The 18,370-nt window shown below is 37.3% G+C and overlaps 1 protein-coding gene across 2 annotated transcripts; it reads left to right on the top strand.

Annotated features, from left to right (window-relative positions):
• The first annotated feature begins 6,315 nt into the window (after window positions 1-6,315).
• znf217 (zinc finger protein 217) lies at window positions 6,316-17,599 on the top strand. Of its 2 annotated transcripts, none has more exons than XM_051880297.1 (6): window positions 6,316-6,588; window positions 10,494-12,175; window positions 12,571-12,693; window positions 12,845-14,185; window positions 15,617-15,737; window positions 15,823-17,599. In XM_051880297.1, the coding sequence occupies exons 2-5, from the start codon at window positions 10,864-10,866 to the stop codon at window positions 15,724-15,726; spliced, it is 2,886 nt and encodes a 961-aa protein (XP_051736257.1). In that variant the 5' UTR covers window positions 6,316-6,588; window positions 10,494-10,863; the 3' UTR covers window positions 15,727-15,737; window positions 15,823-17,599. The 2 variants fall into 2 exon arrangements, with proteins under 2 accessions (XP_051736257.1, XP_051736256.1); XM_051880296.1 differs by having other exon boundaries at window positions 6,316-6,575.
• The last annotated feature ends 771 nt before the right edge of the window (window positions 17,600-18,370 follow it).

The following is an 18,370-nucleotide window of genomic DNA, read 5'->3' on the forward strand; positions in this document are numbered from 1 at the left end:
TATCGCTCCACTATTTTTCACCGCAGCATTGGGGGAATTGGTGATCCTCTGCCCATCTTGACTTCTGAGAGACACTGCCACTCTGAGAGGCTCTTTTTATACACAATCATGTTGCAAATTGACCTAATAAGTTGCAAATTGGTCCTCCAGCTGTTCCTTATATGTACATCTAACTTTTCCAGCCTCTTATTGCTACCTGTCCCAACTTTTTTGGAATGTGTAGCTCTCATGAAATCCAAAATGAGCCAATATTTGGCATGACATTTAAAAATGTCTCACTTTCAACATTTGATATGTTATCTATATTCTATTGTGAATAAAATATAAGTTTATGAGATTTGTAAATTATTGCATTCCTTTTTTATTCACAATTTATACAGTGTCCCAACTTTTTTGGAATAGTGTTTGTATGTGAAAATAGATTTAAATGATGAAATAAAAAAGACTATTAAAAACACAGTTGCCAAGAGCATTTTTAATATTAGGCTACTATACAACATTTTAGTTAAGGACAGTCTGTTTGACAAAGTCACATTTTGATTGGCACATTTGACACAAACTTCCTGTGCCACGAAGAATGCAACTCTATACTGACTAAAGGTATGATGAAATATCTTTTTTTTTTCATGTTTAGAGGGCTGGATAATTGGTCATAGATAGTTGATTAATTCACTGTATTTTGTCACCGGTTTCAGTTCTAACTTGCTATAAAATTACGCATCTGTTAAATGTGTTGCAATTAATGAGTCTGTGTTTTATAGGCCTAAAGCAGACACAGTTACTTACTTCTGGTGGTGGTGGTACTTGTCTGTATTCATGGTAAAACCGCTGAAATTGAGCATCTAAAACGTAATTATATCTAGTAGTCTAAAATGTGTTTATTTCATGGATATCAGTGAATGAGCTCAGTGCTGAAAGCGGGCAGGGCTACATAAGGTCTATAGATATAAAACACTAATGTTGAAATATATGAAAAACACAGGCCTGCACATATAAAACAATTGAGTCGTAAGTACGTGCTGCTGTGACTTGGCCGATTATTGTCAGTATTATCAAGAGCTAAGTCTCTAGATCAGACATTAACTGAGAGACCTACTGAACAATCTTTCTTAAAGGGTCTATTTTGTAAACTTTCCCCCTTCATGCTGCGCAATACCTTCCATTGATGGAAACCAGCAACTGGAAGACTTAACAACTGGGTTGGAGACTTGGAGTGACATCATTTAGTGTGTACTAAACATTTAATCAAAAAAGAGCTTCTCGAGATGTTTGGACAATTATTACTCCCGAACAGAGACTGATGTGGATTTGTTGACTGTGTCACCCTGCTGACAGCTGTGGGCTGCAACTGAGAGCCCCTCTCTCAGAGAAATGATTGCAATAGAGCATTCGTCTGTAAGCCAGCATTCAGAGCAGAGATGAATGGGAACCATACAACATAGCACTGCCTGGACACTCTTCAATGGAATTACTGTAGCTACAAAAGAATGGGAGGTTTGACTTTGGAACCAGAAATTAATAGTTCCAGGCAAAGAAATCCTTTATGAGACTATAAAGGTTTGGGCATTTTAATGAGCCAAATTTTGATTTGGATATATATATATATATATATATATATACCTTATATGAATAAGGTTTTTAAAAGTGTCAAAAAATATAATGGAGATATAATTAATTTTTAAGTTTTATTAAGTGTTAACAATGAGATTATGTGGTTTTTATAATCAATTAACACTGCTTTTGTCATTTATTACAAGATGGACAAAATTTGTCACCAAAAAAGTCATTCAGTTTAACCAAAATTTCGGTTTCACCGAATGACACTTTTGGTTATACCGAATGACAATATTTTCAAACAATGCTAACAGGCTTATATCTAGCTAGCTAGCAAAAGGGCAATCAAACATTTTATAATTAGGACAAGTTTTTAAAATATTACAACATTTTCCATGTTTTATAGCGGTTGTACCGAATGACCTGATGTTTCGGGACATGCGTATGAGCAAGTAAAAAAACATGAATTTTTCAAATAGTTAAAAGAGAGTTAGTTACTTTGCTTCATGACTGTGTGGTCCTTTGCAGGTGTCTGAATGATGTCACATCCTGTCACATGATATTGACCTGCATGACTTTATATCCCTTTATATTGGTTACTCTGAATGACATCAATGAAATTCATTTTTTTCTGGACATTCTTTCTTATAACAAAGCAATGACTTCTACACATAATTTTAATACCATTTTGCACTATGTTGATATATGATGTTATAAAATCATGTCAGAATAAAAAAATAAATACATTTATTACAATTTAAGATATTTTAATCACAAATGAAATGGCTGTATTGGCCTTTGGACGGTTAAACCGAATTAACTTTTGACACTTCAAAATCTTTAAAATACCTTTATATGTAGCAAAATATAATTAAAACCTTTTGGATTCAATAAAACAGATGAAGTTGAACTTCCTTACATACTTTGAATGACACACAAAACATTTAGAACAAAATGGCTTTTTTAAGCAGATATCAGTATTTAGTGTTACCTCCTGGATTTCTTCCATTTTCTCAAAGATGAAGATCTGAGAAACTTCTTATCAGATTTTGAAAGTTTTCTTGGCCTTCTAGTCGTTTTCCATTCCATTTAGGTTTAAGAGAGCAGGTTTCTGCTATTGCTCAAGTGTAAGGGGAAGTCACTAAATAATTGCCACTTTAGTCCATAGAAATTGTTGTTTTTTTCTTTCTGTTTTTTAATACTGCAAACAAATATCCTGTATTTCCTGGTTATATTCTAATAAAGAGACTGAGAAATAATTATATATGGTCATTATCCCATTGCTAAAACAACATCTAAAGGTGGCCTAAGACTTTTGCACAGTACTATACATTTACATATATTATAGATAGATAGATCGATAGATAGAACGATAGATAGATAGATCGACAGATAGATAGATAGATAGATAGAATATAGATAGAACGATAGAATGGTAGAACAATAGATGATAGATAGATAGACAGATAGATAGATAGATAGATAGATAGATAGATAGATAGATAGAATATAGATAGAACAATAGAATGGTAGAACAATAGATGATAGATAGATAGACAGATAGATATTGTATATATATATATATATATATATATATACTGTTCAGTAGTACTCTAAAATCGATTAATCGTATCTAATATAAAAGTTTGTAAACGCGCGTGTGCGCGTGTGTGTGTGTATACGATATGCATATATATTTAGAAACATGTTAGATGCGAATAATCCCGATTAATCGATTTTACAGTGTATATAATGTATATAGTAATGCTGTCAAATCGATTAATCACGATTAATCGTATCTAACAAAAGTTTGCAAACATATACATATATGTATCTGTGTACACACGCACACACACACACGCATATATATACATATATATTTACAAACTTTTAGATGTGATTAATTATGATTAATCAATTTTACTGCACTATACACACAGAGATAGATAGATAGATAGATAGATAGATAGATAGATAGATAGATGCTTAATTTTCATGATAAGTCTATATAGCTACCTGCTATTACGCCCCTTCTTACTTATCAAATAATGTATGACAATGTTTCCATAGATGAAACCAATGAGGGTCTGGACACAAAAAAATAAAATAACATGGCATTTAAGTCCTCACACAAGAACAATGCAAAAGTAAAGGGCCTTAGGGAGATTCCCAAGAGCTGCATCTTCCTTTCCATGAGGGCTGGGTGTGGAAATGTGGGGGATGGGGAAGTTGGCGCTTCATTCACATGCATAATATCAAACTTAAAGAGAAGAAGAGTTTGACTGGTACAGAAGGGCAAGCAGCCTTTCATATTATATGTACACAACATATATAGAAGTTGTCGTATTGAATTAAGTTAATAGCACTTTTCATGTTCATGTCAGATTTTGGATGAAAGCATTAGAAAAACAAAGGTTATTCCACAAACGCATTAAAGTGACTTTTGTAGGTCTCTGTATTTGAGTAATTTCAATAACGTTTTCTCAACTGAATGATTGCACAACAGCTCTGTGTCCTTCGCCTGAGGGTGTTTAAAGTACTTCTCACTTCTAAAGAAACACTACATCCCGAGTATACGCTCCTATTCCAGTTACAATCAACATGGTTTCTGTGTCACAACAAATGCATGTTGTCTTAGTAAGCATTAGGAGCGTCATAATGACTATTAATCTGTATACCTTATAACAATTATTAAATTAATACAATAATTTCCTTGAATGATTGATTGTTCTGCAAAAACCTTTGTCATGCACAAGTTATACTTGCTTATTTGAATAGAGATTATGCAGAATGGTACTTTTCTTCTACATAAGCTTGCCTAAAGTGATCTGCACTTCTACTATATAATTCTGACTTTTAACCAATAAAGTAACAGTAAACAAACCCTGATGCCTTTACTTGCATGTGTTTTCTTGTGTGAGTCCTCTACCCCTCCCCCACCCTACATAGTGTGTGTTTGTGTGTGTGCGAGTTGAGGGAAGCAGTGCAGGGGACGTGATAGGTATCTGCTCTCTCAAATAACAGCCAAATTTCCTTCAGTTTCATGCAGTTGCAGAATAGTGACAATTCAGTGCTTATCTGTGTTTGCCAAAGAAATAATGAATGGAAACCTTGAGGAAGGAGAGAAAGCAACTTTGTGTACTTCTATTATAGACAGTAATAGTCAAATGCAGGGGGGAAAGGACGCTGGGGCTTTAAATGCAAGTTTTTAGGATGATGCCACCATGAGGTGTGGCTACATGAACTGGAATAAATACATTTTAGCCCTCATTTAGGTACATATATAAGGCTACAGGATATAAACATTATGCATAATTTTCAGACAAGCTGTGAATTATGCATTTTTAAGCATATTTAATAGTGAGTTTTAGGATAAATAAAATGTTAGTTGTTAAATTTACCTCAGCAAGACAAAGGAGTCAACCATTTTATTCCAAGAATATATAAAATATATCTACCACAGATATATCTACCATATAAAATCATTTCTACCACAGAATACTATTTAACATCATACATATTTTGAGGAGTGGTGAAAATGTTGACTTTTTAGAACAAAAAAAGAACATTTGAACATTTAGGCTAAGCCCACTAAGACTACTTCAACTAACATGAAATTTATTAAAAAAATCACCCATAGCCGAAGCTGAAAACACCCATTTACTAATGGGAACTCCAAGTTATTTAAAAAAGTTTTGTGGACAAGATGGATTATTAGCAAAAATTATCGTGGTTAAGAGAATATAAACTGAGGATAATCGTTTAATATAAAAGGTATGTTTTGTAACTTTTTGTTTTATTCTTGTTATGGGCTAATTACATACGGGTACCAGCTGCACCTCGTGGTCTTTTAAAGGACATTTGTTTACAATGCTGGCTAAAATGAATACTAAATACTTGTTGTTAACTTCCTTCTCATTACTACTAACGGAAGCCATATCCACTCATCAGAGGCTGTGTATAACTCATACCTCAGTTCATAATAATAACCGTAAACCACAGTTCCACTATAGCAATCTAGATGAAGAATAGTTGAGAGGGTCATGTGATCAGAGGTGCGCGAGTCGCGACGTTCCACAGAACTCTGTGGGCTGCATGAACGCGCCTCATCCGACTCAATTTCGTGAACGGTTCCTTAGAACAGTTCATTGAAGCAATGATTCTTTTACGTGGGTACGTAATTGCGTCACCACGTGGTTCCTAATATCCCAGCGTGGCAAACTTACGTGCTAATATGAACGTTTCAGTAAATGTTGTTTAATACTTTTTTTTTGTTTAGTTTCATGTGCGCCAGAAAAGATTGTTGCAGCCATGATTTAGAGAGCCTGAATAAAATTTTCAACACTAGAATAACTTTTCGTATGTTGTGATAAAATCAACTCCGTTTCGTTGTAAACATGATTCTAGGGATTTTTTTTAAACACGTACTTCTGATATTTGAATACTGTATTAAGGTTTTGGTCTAATATAACGAAAGTGATACTTTTCTGTTAAGTGAATCAAATGAATTCAGAAAACCGTTGAGATTCACTAACAAAGAACAGGATCATAAAGGTCACTCGTTTATGGGAATCAAACTATTCTGGTTGTGATTTATGTATTTGATGCACTTAAATGAACAGCCATTTTTTCGAGAATCACATTACTGTTCTGGCTGTACGTTTTTGATTTACCGGTTTTGTGAACTAGTTCAAGTGATTCGTTGAATAGATTCGACTCAAAAGAACAGTGCTTTAACGAATCAGACATCCACTGCTACCCACGGGAGCGCGCCCTTCCTCTCTCTCTCTCTCTCTCTTTCTCTCTCGCTCTCTCTGAGCGCAACAGCTGCATAGTGAGTGATTTGCAAACATTGAAAGCAAGGCATTTCGTCCGGCTAACAATTGGCTAACTCAGCTAATCAGATTTCCAGAAAGAAAGAAAGAAAACCAGCTACCAAACTAACATCCCATAGACGTTATTAGTTACTATAGCGATTGTTGGCACACAATAAGAATACCTGACGAAGTCTGAACATAATGGTAGGTATGGAGGGTGAGTTCCTTATTTTCTATATCACTCATCGCTAGCGTGTCGTTAGCCAAATTTCTATTATCAGCACGAGCGCAGGTTGATCTAACTCACCAAAGTTAACGAACTAAGACAAAGGCTTTAGTTGAACACAAACACTCTATTATGTGAAATGAAATAGCAGAGGATGATGAAGCTGGTTTCTTTTTTTGTAATGCAGGAACTGCATTAAGGTCTTTTGATGTTCTTCCTTAACTTGAAAGGGGAAAGAATAGACAACAACTTGACAAAAGTTTCAGCCATCCCCAAAAACAAAGCCATAAAGTTGTATTTTGCTATCCGACCTGTTATGCTATACACATAATAGCTTTTGATGCAGCCATTTCAAAACAATTTATTCTAATAGCTACAAAGGAGGAACTTTTGTATAAGTCAAATGAGGTTTGTCGTATTAATGATTTTATGTTATGTTTGAATATCTATTCAGTCTTGTTTGTATTCTTTCTTCTATCAAACTATACTGATGGTTATAAGTTACTTATAGCATATACTTGACCATATAGTAATCTCATTGTTCTGTAGTAAACACATCTTAACTGTAGTTTGGGAGGAGTGTTGTAGCACATTCCAAAAATGGAAACAAAAAAGAAAAACAGGGCATGCAGGTATATTGGCGAGGTATGTAGTAAAAATAACTACTTGCAGTATCTAGAGTTGCTGATCAAGTTAGAATGATCACGTGTCAGGAAATTACAGCCACATTAAAGACACGCTTCCACACACGAGGCATTATTATTTATATAAGACATGATTTCGTTTATAAGGCTTGTCGTTAACATAGTTTCTATTATGTTTTAGAAAAAACGATATTTTTAAACTTTGCATTATGACGTCAGTAACCGTTGTTTTAATAGGCAGCCATCGCCATATCTCCTCCCTAGTCTCACACTTTTGTTCTCGACGACACACGTATATGTATGTATGTGTGTGTATAATATATATATATATATATATATATATATATATATATATATATATATATATGATGTTATATCATCTGCTATATATATACATGTATACATATATTTATAGCAGATGATATAACATCATATAATAAATACCTTTTTTTTTACTTTATTCATAATTGTTTTTGGTTGACATCAGAATTACAGTTATGAGATAATTGCTGAGCAACCGCTGTTTTTTTTTTTTTTTTTTTTTAAGAAAAACAGTATGAGTCCTTTAGTAAAGTATAATAACCTGTTTTTCACATATTTGCATGAGCCAGCTGCGCCATATATTGTTCTCTAAGACAATTGCAATAAGTGTAACTAACACTGTGTCTTTTTAAGAACTCTTATTGATACATTTGGATGGTTTTGGGGCCAACAAACTCACTATTCTTGTGAACAGGTTGCATGGCAAAGCCCAAACAAAAGAGTAAGACAAACACCAGCTGGTCCCTAGCTGTTTCTTCAGCATGTCAACTAACTGTGTTTTAGTCTATTATAATGACGCAAGTATAGGTGGAGCCATTAACATTTTAATTATTGTGTACTGGTTTGGTTATCTAGATAACTTTTGTGCATTTAGAAGTAAATGACTTTGCTCAGGATTGGTATGTGATTACTATCAGAAGGATTTTGAGAAGCAAACAGTATTGTTTGTTGAAATCAGCATGGCAAGGTCTGTCATTAGAGTATGTCTGCAGAGTGTAAAAGCATTCACAGATTGTTTTCTTTCTTTTTCACTTGCTTTTTTTTTTTTTTTTAACAGTGGTTATTCGGTAGATAACTGAAGTGTTGAAGCTTCCTTTTCAGCCTTCTCTTTTTTTCATCTTCAGCCTCTGTTTCTCTTTTTCAGTGCCTAACATTAGCAAAGCCTATTTTTGTTTTGCACAGGGTTTCCCTAAAAGTGATTTGGACTAGTAGTGTGGATGTAGGGATGTAGAGATTATTGACATTTGAATTGAATAGTTTTATTACTTAATGTTTCATATTTAAGGTATTGCTTTTATTGTAAAATAGGCCTAAGTACTTCTGTGTGCGCAGTTTGGCAAGTTGCCTGAAACTTTGTATTTAGGCTTGAATAAGAGTGTTGCATATTCATTTTGGGTGTTATTTAATATCCTAAGAGAAAGATAAATGTGGTTGCCTGTATTTATTGGCTTGTTTCAGCATGGAAGGTAGGCTAAAAGGTTGCAGAACAATGCTGTGACTCCACCTAAGGCCTCATGAGTGAGGTTTCGCAGATATTGTGAAGGACACCGCTGTAGATAGGCATACGACTCTGGCTTCCTGTTGCTTCACAGTTAATTCATCTAAATAATTTCATCAACTTTGTCCCTGAAAAACTTTCTAAAGATTTGAAATTGTTTTTTCCTTCAAATTGTGTAAGTGCACCAATACAAAACACAGTGAGTGTCGGATCTGTGAGTTTGCAGTTTACTAGGTCTCACGCAATGGTTTTCTTTGTTTTTTATGTATACATATTTACTGAAATTAGCACTAGATGCAACATACTTTCACCGTTCCTTTATGAAAAACATGTTGGAATGGAATTCCATAATAACGAATGATGTATTTTATGATCAATTATCAACTTTCTCGATATTAATTTAATCTTGTTTATTTAGCTAAATAAATAAATAAATCTTACTCCAAACTTTTGAACATGTATATGTTAAAACCATCCTAGGGATCTATTGTTTTAAAAGATGACACTTGTGTATGAATCATAGAAAAAATGTAGTATTTTTTTTTTTTTTACTGTGAGTCATAGAAAAATAAGGTAGTTAATTTAAAGTTTTCCCCAAAGTTTTTTTTTTTGAATAAAATGTCTACTGTACAAATCCTGATTTTTAGACTGGGAATTTTCACAGTCCTGCATTGTGATCTACTTATTTAGTTGATTCAAACAGTTGTTTCCCTTTAGTCTTTTTAATTTATGTAAAAAAAGACAAATTACATCAAAGGACTTAAAGGTCAAATGCTAGTTGTTGACATTCAAGTTATAAAATGGCTGCTCATTTTAAGCTGTCCTATGGTATTGTATGATATACTAAGCTCTAGCTAAAATGATTTAAACAGCATTCTTATAATATATTTTTATAATTGTGTATGCAGTTTTTATGATTTCTTATCAATTGTGATTACTACATGGGATATTTGTACAAAAAATTGATTTGTCACACTGCTGGACCACTGAAGTTGACTAAAAATGTTGAAAAACAAAAATGGAGACCAGTTGTAGCATATAAAACAAAAGTTATAGCATCCCTAATACAAACATATATTATTAACCTAATCTTGATGAAACATGTCTATTATTTTAATTTACATTGGGAATGGTGCAGCGACAGTCCCACTGGAGTAACTTAGTTGGCACTAAGGACTTTTCTCAAGGGCACAATTATCATAGACTAACACCGTACCCTCAACAACCCCCTAGCTGCTGGTTCATTCCCAATTCAGATACGTTGGGGTCAAAGCCACAACCTTTGGCTGTTTGCCCAGATCTTTACCCCCTAGCTTACTATTGCATTTTGCTCAGTATGTTTTTGTAAATAATGGAACCATATTTAAATATATTCTAAGTAAAATAATCCTCTCATTTTGCTATAACAACAAAATGTCGAATGTATGTTTTGAGCAATGAGTTTAAATTATCACTTGCTCAGTATTTGTTCCACTTTGACAAATTGCAATGTGCTTAAACTTTCCTGTGGTCTCCAGTTTACTTAAGAAACATCAATCCTAGGACCCTATGTAGTTGCTAATCAATGTTACATCATGTTTCATCTTGAGTAACAGTACAAAACCCCCCCCCCCCCAATTAATTTAATCATTTGTATTTGTAAGTGCAGTCCTGAGTTGATTGCATTCCACCGAAGTGGCCACACCTGACTTTGTCTTTTTCTTCCATTTCAGGTTTTGCCTGTCAGGACAATTCCTCCGTGTGAATCACAAGAAATCAACTGATCGAGTTTATGCCCCATTACCTGGCAGTGACTGGCAAGCCCTGACTGCTTCTCTTGTATAGGATGGATCATAGGGGTTTACAGAAACTTTTAGCATACGTGCCGTTCTGAAATTCAATTTCAAAAATTTCAAAAGTACCATGGAAGTGTTAAGAGTGTTTGGTATTTTGTTATCTCATGCATGATGTCCTTCATGAGTATTTCAAAAGAATGACTAATCTTTTGCATGTCTTGTAACATACAACATATTGTTTCATACAAGATTTCAACTGAAACTAAATAAGAAAAAACGAAAAATACCCAAGTAAATTCCTGCTGACATGCCTACCCACCCATTGATCCCATATGTGGAAAGTCCTGATGGACTAGGTCATGACATCCTTAGCCACAGCAGTGCAAGCATGCCTGGTACTGGGTCTAGCATGACGCCCCATGCCAGCTTGGTGGAAAAATCCGACACGCTGGCAGAAAGCAGCCTACCTCTAGACTGCATGTTTTGTGAGGAGACTTTCCTGCATCAGGAAGACCTGGGACCACACCTTCTATCCCAGCATCCCACAACATTCCATGCGCCTGCAGTGTTGCGCGTTGAAGCGGAATTCTTAACTCCCAGCGACAGGGCCCGTTCTAAGACCAGCCCAGCTGTCGAAAAGAATGAGGAGCTCTGTTGCGTTGTGTGCGGCCAGGCTGTCGCAGATGCGACAGAGTTGGAAACGCACATGAGGAAACACAAGGACTCTTTCACATACTGCTGCGGTCTCTGTGGACGTCGTTTCAAAGAGCCGTGGTTCCTAAAGAACCACATGAGAACCCATGGTGGAAAAGCAGGGTCTAAAAACAAAAACCAGGACCTCGAGATCCCAACTACCGTCAATGACGTCATCCAAGACCAACCCCCATCACCTGTGGTCATGCCATACAAAATGTGCATGATATGTGGCTTCTTTTTCCTCAACAAGGAAGTTCTGGCTGAGCACAGCAAAGTCCACAATCGGGAACTGGAAGTGGATGAGAACGTCTCCCCTGAGAGCCAACCTGCTGAGGAGGTTCCTGTATCTCAGATGTCGTTTTTGCAGACCTTACAGTTGAATCCTTCTGGCGCAAGAGAAACTGAACAGAATCACCCGTCTGGACGCTGGATATCACAACTTGATCCTTTCAACACCTACCAGGCCTGGCAGTTGGCCACCAGGGGCAAGATCGCAGCAGGTCCCAACTTGGCCAAGGAGCTCAATGCAGACTCCAACTCTGACAATGAGGACTCTGGTTCTGAAAAAGAGGAACTGGGGGCCATCTGGGCTTCTGGTGGTGGAGATAAACCCGCCAGGCGAGGGCTAAGAAGTGAACTCAAGCCTACTGAGACCCCTTCCCCGTCACCTGAGCAAAAGGGTCTGATTCGTAAAGACAAGCCAACAAACTGTGAAGAGTGTGGCAAGATCTTTAGGACATACCATCAATTGGTCCTTCATTCTAGAATCCACAAGGGCAGAGGGGGAGCAGAGAGCCCAACCACACCTGTAGACGGGAGGGCCCAAAGTGTAGGCTCCTGTAGTAGTTCATCTCTCGACCGAGCAGAGGAGTACTCCGAGGATGGCTCCGAAGAGGGAGTGCCAGTTGACGCCTTTAATCCAGGTATTATTACCCAAGTGTTTGGTATTGCATTCACATTTTTATTAGTTTTTAATTGCTTGGTAAAAACAACAAACTCATTTGTCACCAGTTGGTCCACAGAGAGCTCATAATTGGCATCATCTTGTTGAATTATGCACACCATAATTACCAAAGAAATGTGCACTCTTTACTACAGACGAAGCTACTTCTGTCTCAAGGGTTCACACAGACCTATTTTTGTACTAGTGAAGAACTTAGTGCTCCCTCTGCTGGTCAAGAGAACTTGAATCTTGCATACTTGAGAGCATTCTGTAGTATGTCTCATGCAGCTTGCAGTTTTACATTTCTGTTATAGGACACCATGTTGTACCATTCAAGCAATATATGTTTTGCATATGTCTCTCATTGTCCTACAGATAAAAGTGAGGATGGATCGGGTAAAATGAAGCTCAAAATTCTTGCTCCCAGAAAATGCAGTTACTGTGGCAAGACTTTCCGCTCAAATTATTACCTCAATATTCATCTCAGGACACATACTGGTTAGTACTTGGTTGTATTGCTTTTTCACAACTTATGTCTCATTTGGCTTCTGTTTGCTTGTATTTCAGGATGAAAATAGTTTTTCTTTTAATACAGATTGTTTATTTGCCATGGTTTATTTAAATATTGACGTCTCTTTTCATTTCACAGGTGAAAAACCTTATAAATGTGAATATTGTGACTATGCCGCAGCACAGAAAACATCTTTGAGGTACCATTTAGACAGACGTCACAAGGACAAACCTTTCACGGAAATCCCGAACATTCCTGCAACATCGTCTGCTAGAAATATCATCAAGGCCATTGAACCTCCCAAGAATGAAGATAACAAACAAACCTTAAAACCAGCCAAGCAATGGCTTGTTCCTAAACCTCTCCCTGCCAGTGTTAAACACGAACCAGGCATGAGCCAGGCCGTTATTACCAGCACAAGTCCTTTCATTCAAGTAAAGCAAGAGTATGTAAGTTCTCCTGTCGCAGCTCCTTACACCCCTGCGACTGAGGTCAACAAAAAATACCCATTACCGGTAAACCTGAAGATGGAGGAGAAAGAGGCTTCTGAGGCACCATTGAATCTGTCTCTCAAAGTGTCTCTTTCTGTATCTGCTACCTCAGTACCCAGAAATCTGTTACTGACCAACACATGTACCTCTTGCTCCTATGAAACCCTTTACCCTGAGGTTCTTCTTATGCATAAAAAGCTCATCCACAAGGAGAAGTTGGACATCAAGAAGAACGGATACAGGGGGCCTCAGAAACAGAAACGGTACACTGGTTGCCCCCCGGCTCTTGAGGGCAAAGACGTCACTCCTTTGCCCAACATCAACAGGAAGCATCCCCGCCGGACCAAATCCCCACTCCGGCAGCCAGAAAAACCTGGGGAGAGGGTTCCGAAACATCAACAGATGTCTAAGATTTCTCCTGCAAAAGAGCGCTGGAGAGAACAGCACCAGGAGGGTCAGCGGGGCAGGGAATCGGAAGCAACCAGCTCGCTATCTAGAATCTCAGAGCAGGAATCTAGCAGAAAATTAAATGTGCCAGTTGTAAACGATCGAGAGTTGTCCAAGAAGAGGCCTGGCCAGGATCATGAGATGAGTCAGAGGGCAAGCATGGGCAAAAATGGAATGGTATGGGCCACAGATCCAGGTAGACTTTGCCTTTCAGACCGTTTCCGAAACTTGACGCAAATGGATGTCGGCGAACCCTCCAGCAAGAGACAGAAGTCCTTTGAGCCTCTTCATACTGCATCTGGACGGCTTGGAGAGGATTTCAACCGGCTCATGCCCTCCGGCAGAAATGCGAAAACCTCAGTGCAGGCGAACTCACCCTTGGCTTCGGTTAAGGTGACTCCCACGCAGTCTCCAAACAGCATGCAGGCTGACTGGAATGTCATCAACCTGCTCCGCTCTTACACGCCCAACAACATGGCCTCGCTCTATCACCCCGCTGCTGCAGGTTCCAGCCACGCTGTCATGGCCTCACCTGTCCCTGGTAAGTATTTACAACACGATTTTCAGGAAATGTTCATTAGGTAATGCAATAGATCTGTTTATACTTAAGAAATGATAGCAGATATCACATTAAACAAAAAGAATTCAGCAACAGCTTTTCCAGACTGTAAGATTAGAATCAAGGTGGAGTATTGGCATAAATGGTCAAATCTCACAAAAAAAATAACATGTTTGACATGTAATTTTAGTAAAAACATTTTAATATAATAATTCAAGAATATGAATATATATATATATATATATATATATATATATATATATATATATATATATATATATATAAATATGTGACGATACCAGCATTTCCCCCTAGCATTTTGAGCACTGTTAAGCGGATTCTTAAACACCTTTGATAGGCCATTGTGTTCACGCGCTCAACAGATATGTCTTAAAAGGTATCCCTAATATATCCACTAGGGCTGGGACAATAAATCAATGCATCGCGAATCAAGAAATGACTCTGGATCGATTCTGAGATTTTCAGAATACATTGCGATTCTCAAATCGATTCTGAGCTTAGTTTTTAACAGCAGATGGCACTGCATGCTTTAGAAACAGCCGTACTCTGCTTGCTTCCAATTCCTTACACACACCACAAGAACCTTCTATAAAATAATCATTCATAAAGTTCAAAAAGGTTGAAGCGAAATACAAGGGTGTTTGCTGTGGGCTGTTCACATTAATCTCGCGTCATAAAAGCATTCTGAGTTGCACTTACGTGGACTCAGACTCAGCTGAACGCACAAGCGCTCTTCTTCGTGAGCATTTGAGCATGCGGTTAGAGCGTCGTCTGCTGTTAAAAAAAAGCTCAATCGATTTGAAAGAGAATCACTGTGCATTTGGAAAATCTCAGAATCGATCCACGAATCGCGATGCATCGATTCATTGCCCCAGCCCCTCTTCTGAAAGACAGATCCGCCTGCTTTCAAACGCTTCAGTGCGTGTCTGTGTAAGCGTTCGATGAAGAGTGTCAAAGATGTCCATTTACAACATGATTTTGAAGAATTGATCATTGTAGCCAATCACAGACATATCTGTTGAGCACGTGAACACAATGGCCAATCAGAGGTGTTTAAGAATTTGCTCAACAGTGCTCAAAATGCTAGGGTGAAATGCTGGTATCGTCACATTTTCACTTGGTACCGAAGTCGGTACTTTTGGTACTTTTCCCACATCAAGGTAATGAGAAGTAGCAGCTTAATTGTCATAAATAGTGTCACAATACAAAAGATCCTCATGTTTCAATGTTAGTTATATTTCAAGCCTCTGAGAAAGTGCAGGAAGTACCCTTCAAGAACTATTTAAATTTTAAAGACTTCACCATGACCTCTTAAATGGCCTTGGCAGTTGTTTAGTCAGGACGTGGTCTGGGATTATGACTGAACACTACCCCATATGCTCCTCTCTTTAGGGAGTAGGTCCTTGATCTTCCCTCATTACTCCACTAGTATGACTCAGAGGAGAATCCAAACCAGCCCTCTGAGTAATGAACGCTGTGGACCTTCAGATAAGAGCTCTTAGAACTATCCAGGGTAAATGTCTTTGGCAGACCTTGCTCTCATTTCACAGGTATTGTGTTGTGGTCCATGTAGCTAATCGCATTGTCTCTCCTCACAGCTTTGAAATATGCAGAGAAAACGATGATGCCGTCGCCAACGTTTGGGTCCACGGCTGGGAGGAAAGTTTAAGTGATTTGATGTTGCTCAAAATGTTCTTCAGACACTACCGCTGAAGGGTTTGATGTGCTGGAAGGATGTACTGTACGGGCCGCAAGCTCTGCAATAGCCTTGGCTGGAAGACAGAATGAACTTGGACTGCAGCCTTGAACAGTGTTGTTTTGATTCAATTTGCATTCCATTATGGCAATAGATTCATATGCGGTGCACTTAACACAAAACCGAACGTCAGACGCACAGACGTGCATGACGGTTGACTTGTGAATCTGTTGTGGGTCGGTGGTTTACGATGGCCTAAATACTAATCAAACCGCAAGCCCAGCAAGTGCCTCCATTACTTTTTATTAAAAGCATAAACGCTTTATCTACGAGTGGACGGCACTGACCAAATAAACAAGGAGGGGCGGTGTGTTTTTTGTTTTTTTGCTTTTCTCTAATCGTGCAAGATTGTCTATATTGTTAATGTTTAACATCTCTTTTACACTTTACAGGTCAACTTTATGCTATGCAGAGAATGGGAAATCTATCATTTTCCAAAGTTTGAAATCTTTTCATTTGTACAAATCGAGCTGCTGTGTTACTGTCTCAGATCCGAGACTTCTGAAGCAATGGTGACGTACTGTGTACTGTTGTGTAGGTACATTTAAAAGAAAAAGAAATGCAGGGACTGCATGGAACCTCTTTCACTGTGACAAAACATTCAATGGGATCCTCAGGATTGATGAGAAACATAACTGTGATATTGTGCTGCCACTGCTGAGCAGTTCTGCCAAATGTGTGGTGAGCGGTTTTTTGTCTTTTGACGTTTTTTTTTTTTTTTTTTTTTGGTGATGTTTCACAAATTTTCATACACCAGAATGTTTTTGTTACTGTCTTTTTTTTTTTTCTTTTTTTTTTACCTAATAATCAAGTGTATTTATTTTCAGGCAAGTGTGTTGGTTTATTAGGTTGTCATTGCGTGTATGTGGAATGGTGGCTAAAGCACGTCATGGTTTCTGTTACTGTCTGCGTTCAGTATACTAACTCTTTCTCCCTGAAGATGTTTGGCCACCGAAGAGTTAACTTATTTTGTAATATTTTAGGGGCTTTCATGAGCTGAAGCAACTGCATTGTATTTCCTTGATAATAAACTTGAAGCGTTTTATTTTCTTTTTCTTTTGCTTCTCTCCACAATGAGGAATTGCCCCTTATTTAGTTCTTTTGTGAGTCGTAGATCAGTTAGGCTGAGTGATGGCTGTCACTGTGTTTGATAATGGATTTCGATTAGAGTCAAAAACCAACACTGCCTATTATGCAGGTTCGATCTTTTTCTGGTTTTTGTCCTCAGTATTTCGACTCTTTCCAACACACTGAATTGGGTTTGTATAGGTAGTTTGGTTTAGGATGTAGTGACAGCCATGTGTAAATTTGTTTGTAGTTGGCAATTTTTTTCTTTAGGGCATACTTGTTCCCATTTTTAATTTTTCTTCTTTCTTTTGCACTTTCACAAATTTTCTCTTTAGAGTTGTGGTAAGGTTGTGTCACAGGCGTGCAAAAATAACCAATAACTCCCTGTCTTGTCCATTGTTTCATGAATGATGCTGTTATTTTTGGTCTCTAACAGAATGTGTAATTTGGATTTCCAATCTTGTAACCCACCTTGTTATAAAGCCAGGTGTATTCCAGGGCTGATGCCCTTTCTAGAGGCAGAATAAAGCAGTTGTGAAAACTGTAAGAAATGTCAAATTGTCCATTTCATTTTCGTCTGAGGAATCTTAAGGTGAGTGATATCTTGATTGTGGATGTTTTGTATATATTTAAACTTGTAATACTATATTATATGCTTAAATTTGGATTTGGAGTCATGATTTGATGTACTGTACTTTTATTTTGCAGGCCAAGTAGTCTAGACAAACTGCTAGTGAATTTGTGTAGTTAGCCCTTTTATGAAGTTCAAATGAATATTATTAGAATATGTTCATCTAATCATGTGTAATTTGTGAAGATAATCTTACAAATAATTTATAAAATATTTTAGAAAAATGTTTAGAAACTATTTAGGTCCAATTTCACTAAAAGAAAGTGTCTATCGTTCTATTTATCATTCTGTCTGTATCGTCTCTGTCTATCTGTCTTTGTCGTTCTATTTATCATTCTGTTTGTATCGTCTGTCTGGCTATCATTCTGTTTATCGTTCTGTCTGCATCGTCTATCTATTTATCTGTATGTATCGTTTGTTCTGTCTGTCGTTCTATTTATCGTTCTATTTATCGTTCTGTCTGTCTATCTGTATGTCTTTGTATCTGTATCGTTCTATCTATCGTTCTGTTGGTGTCGTTCTGTTGGTCTGTGTCTGTCTATCGGTCTATCTAATCTGTCGTTCTGTTGGTCTGTTCCATCTTTCTATCTATCTGAATGTCTGTCTGTATCTGTCTATCGGTCTGTCTGTCTGTCTGTCCGTCTATCGGTCCATCTGTCTGTCTATCTATCTAATCTGTCGTTCTGTTGGT

Source organism: Ctenopharyngodon idella, chromosome 22, assembly GCF_019924925.1.
Source record: "Ctenopharyngodon idella isolate HZGC_01 chromosome 22, HZGC01, whole genome shotgun sequence".
Taxonomy (NCBI): domain Eukaryota; kingdom Metazoa; phylum Chordata; class Actinopteri; order Cypriniformes; family Xenocyprididae; genus Ctenopharyngodon; species Ctenopharyngodon idella.

Excerpts from the sequence above, each read along its gene's own strand:
- znf217 (XM_051880297.1), top strand. The coding sequence starts at position 10,864 with ATGCCTACCCACCCATTGATCCCATATGTGGAAAGTCCTGATGGACTA. Across the intron at positions 12,694-12,844 it reads TCATCTCAGGACACATACTG|GTGAAAAACCTTATAAATGT; the intron begins GTTAGTACTTGG and ends TTCATTTCACAG. Across the intron at positions 14,186-15,616 it reads CATGGCCTCACCTGTCCCTG|GGAGTAGGTCCTTGATCTTC; the intron begins GTAAGTATTTAC and ends TCCTCTCTTTAG.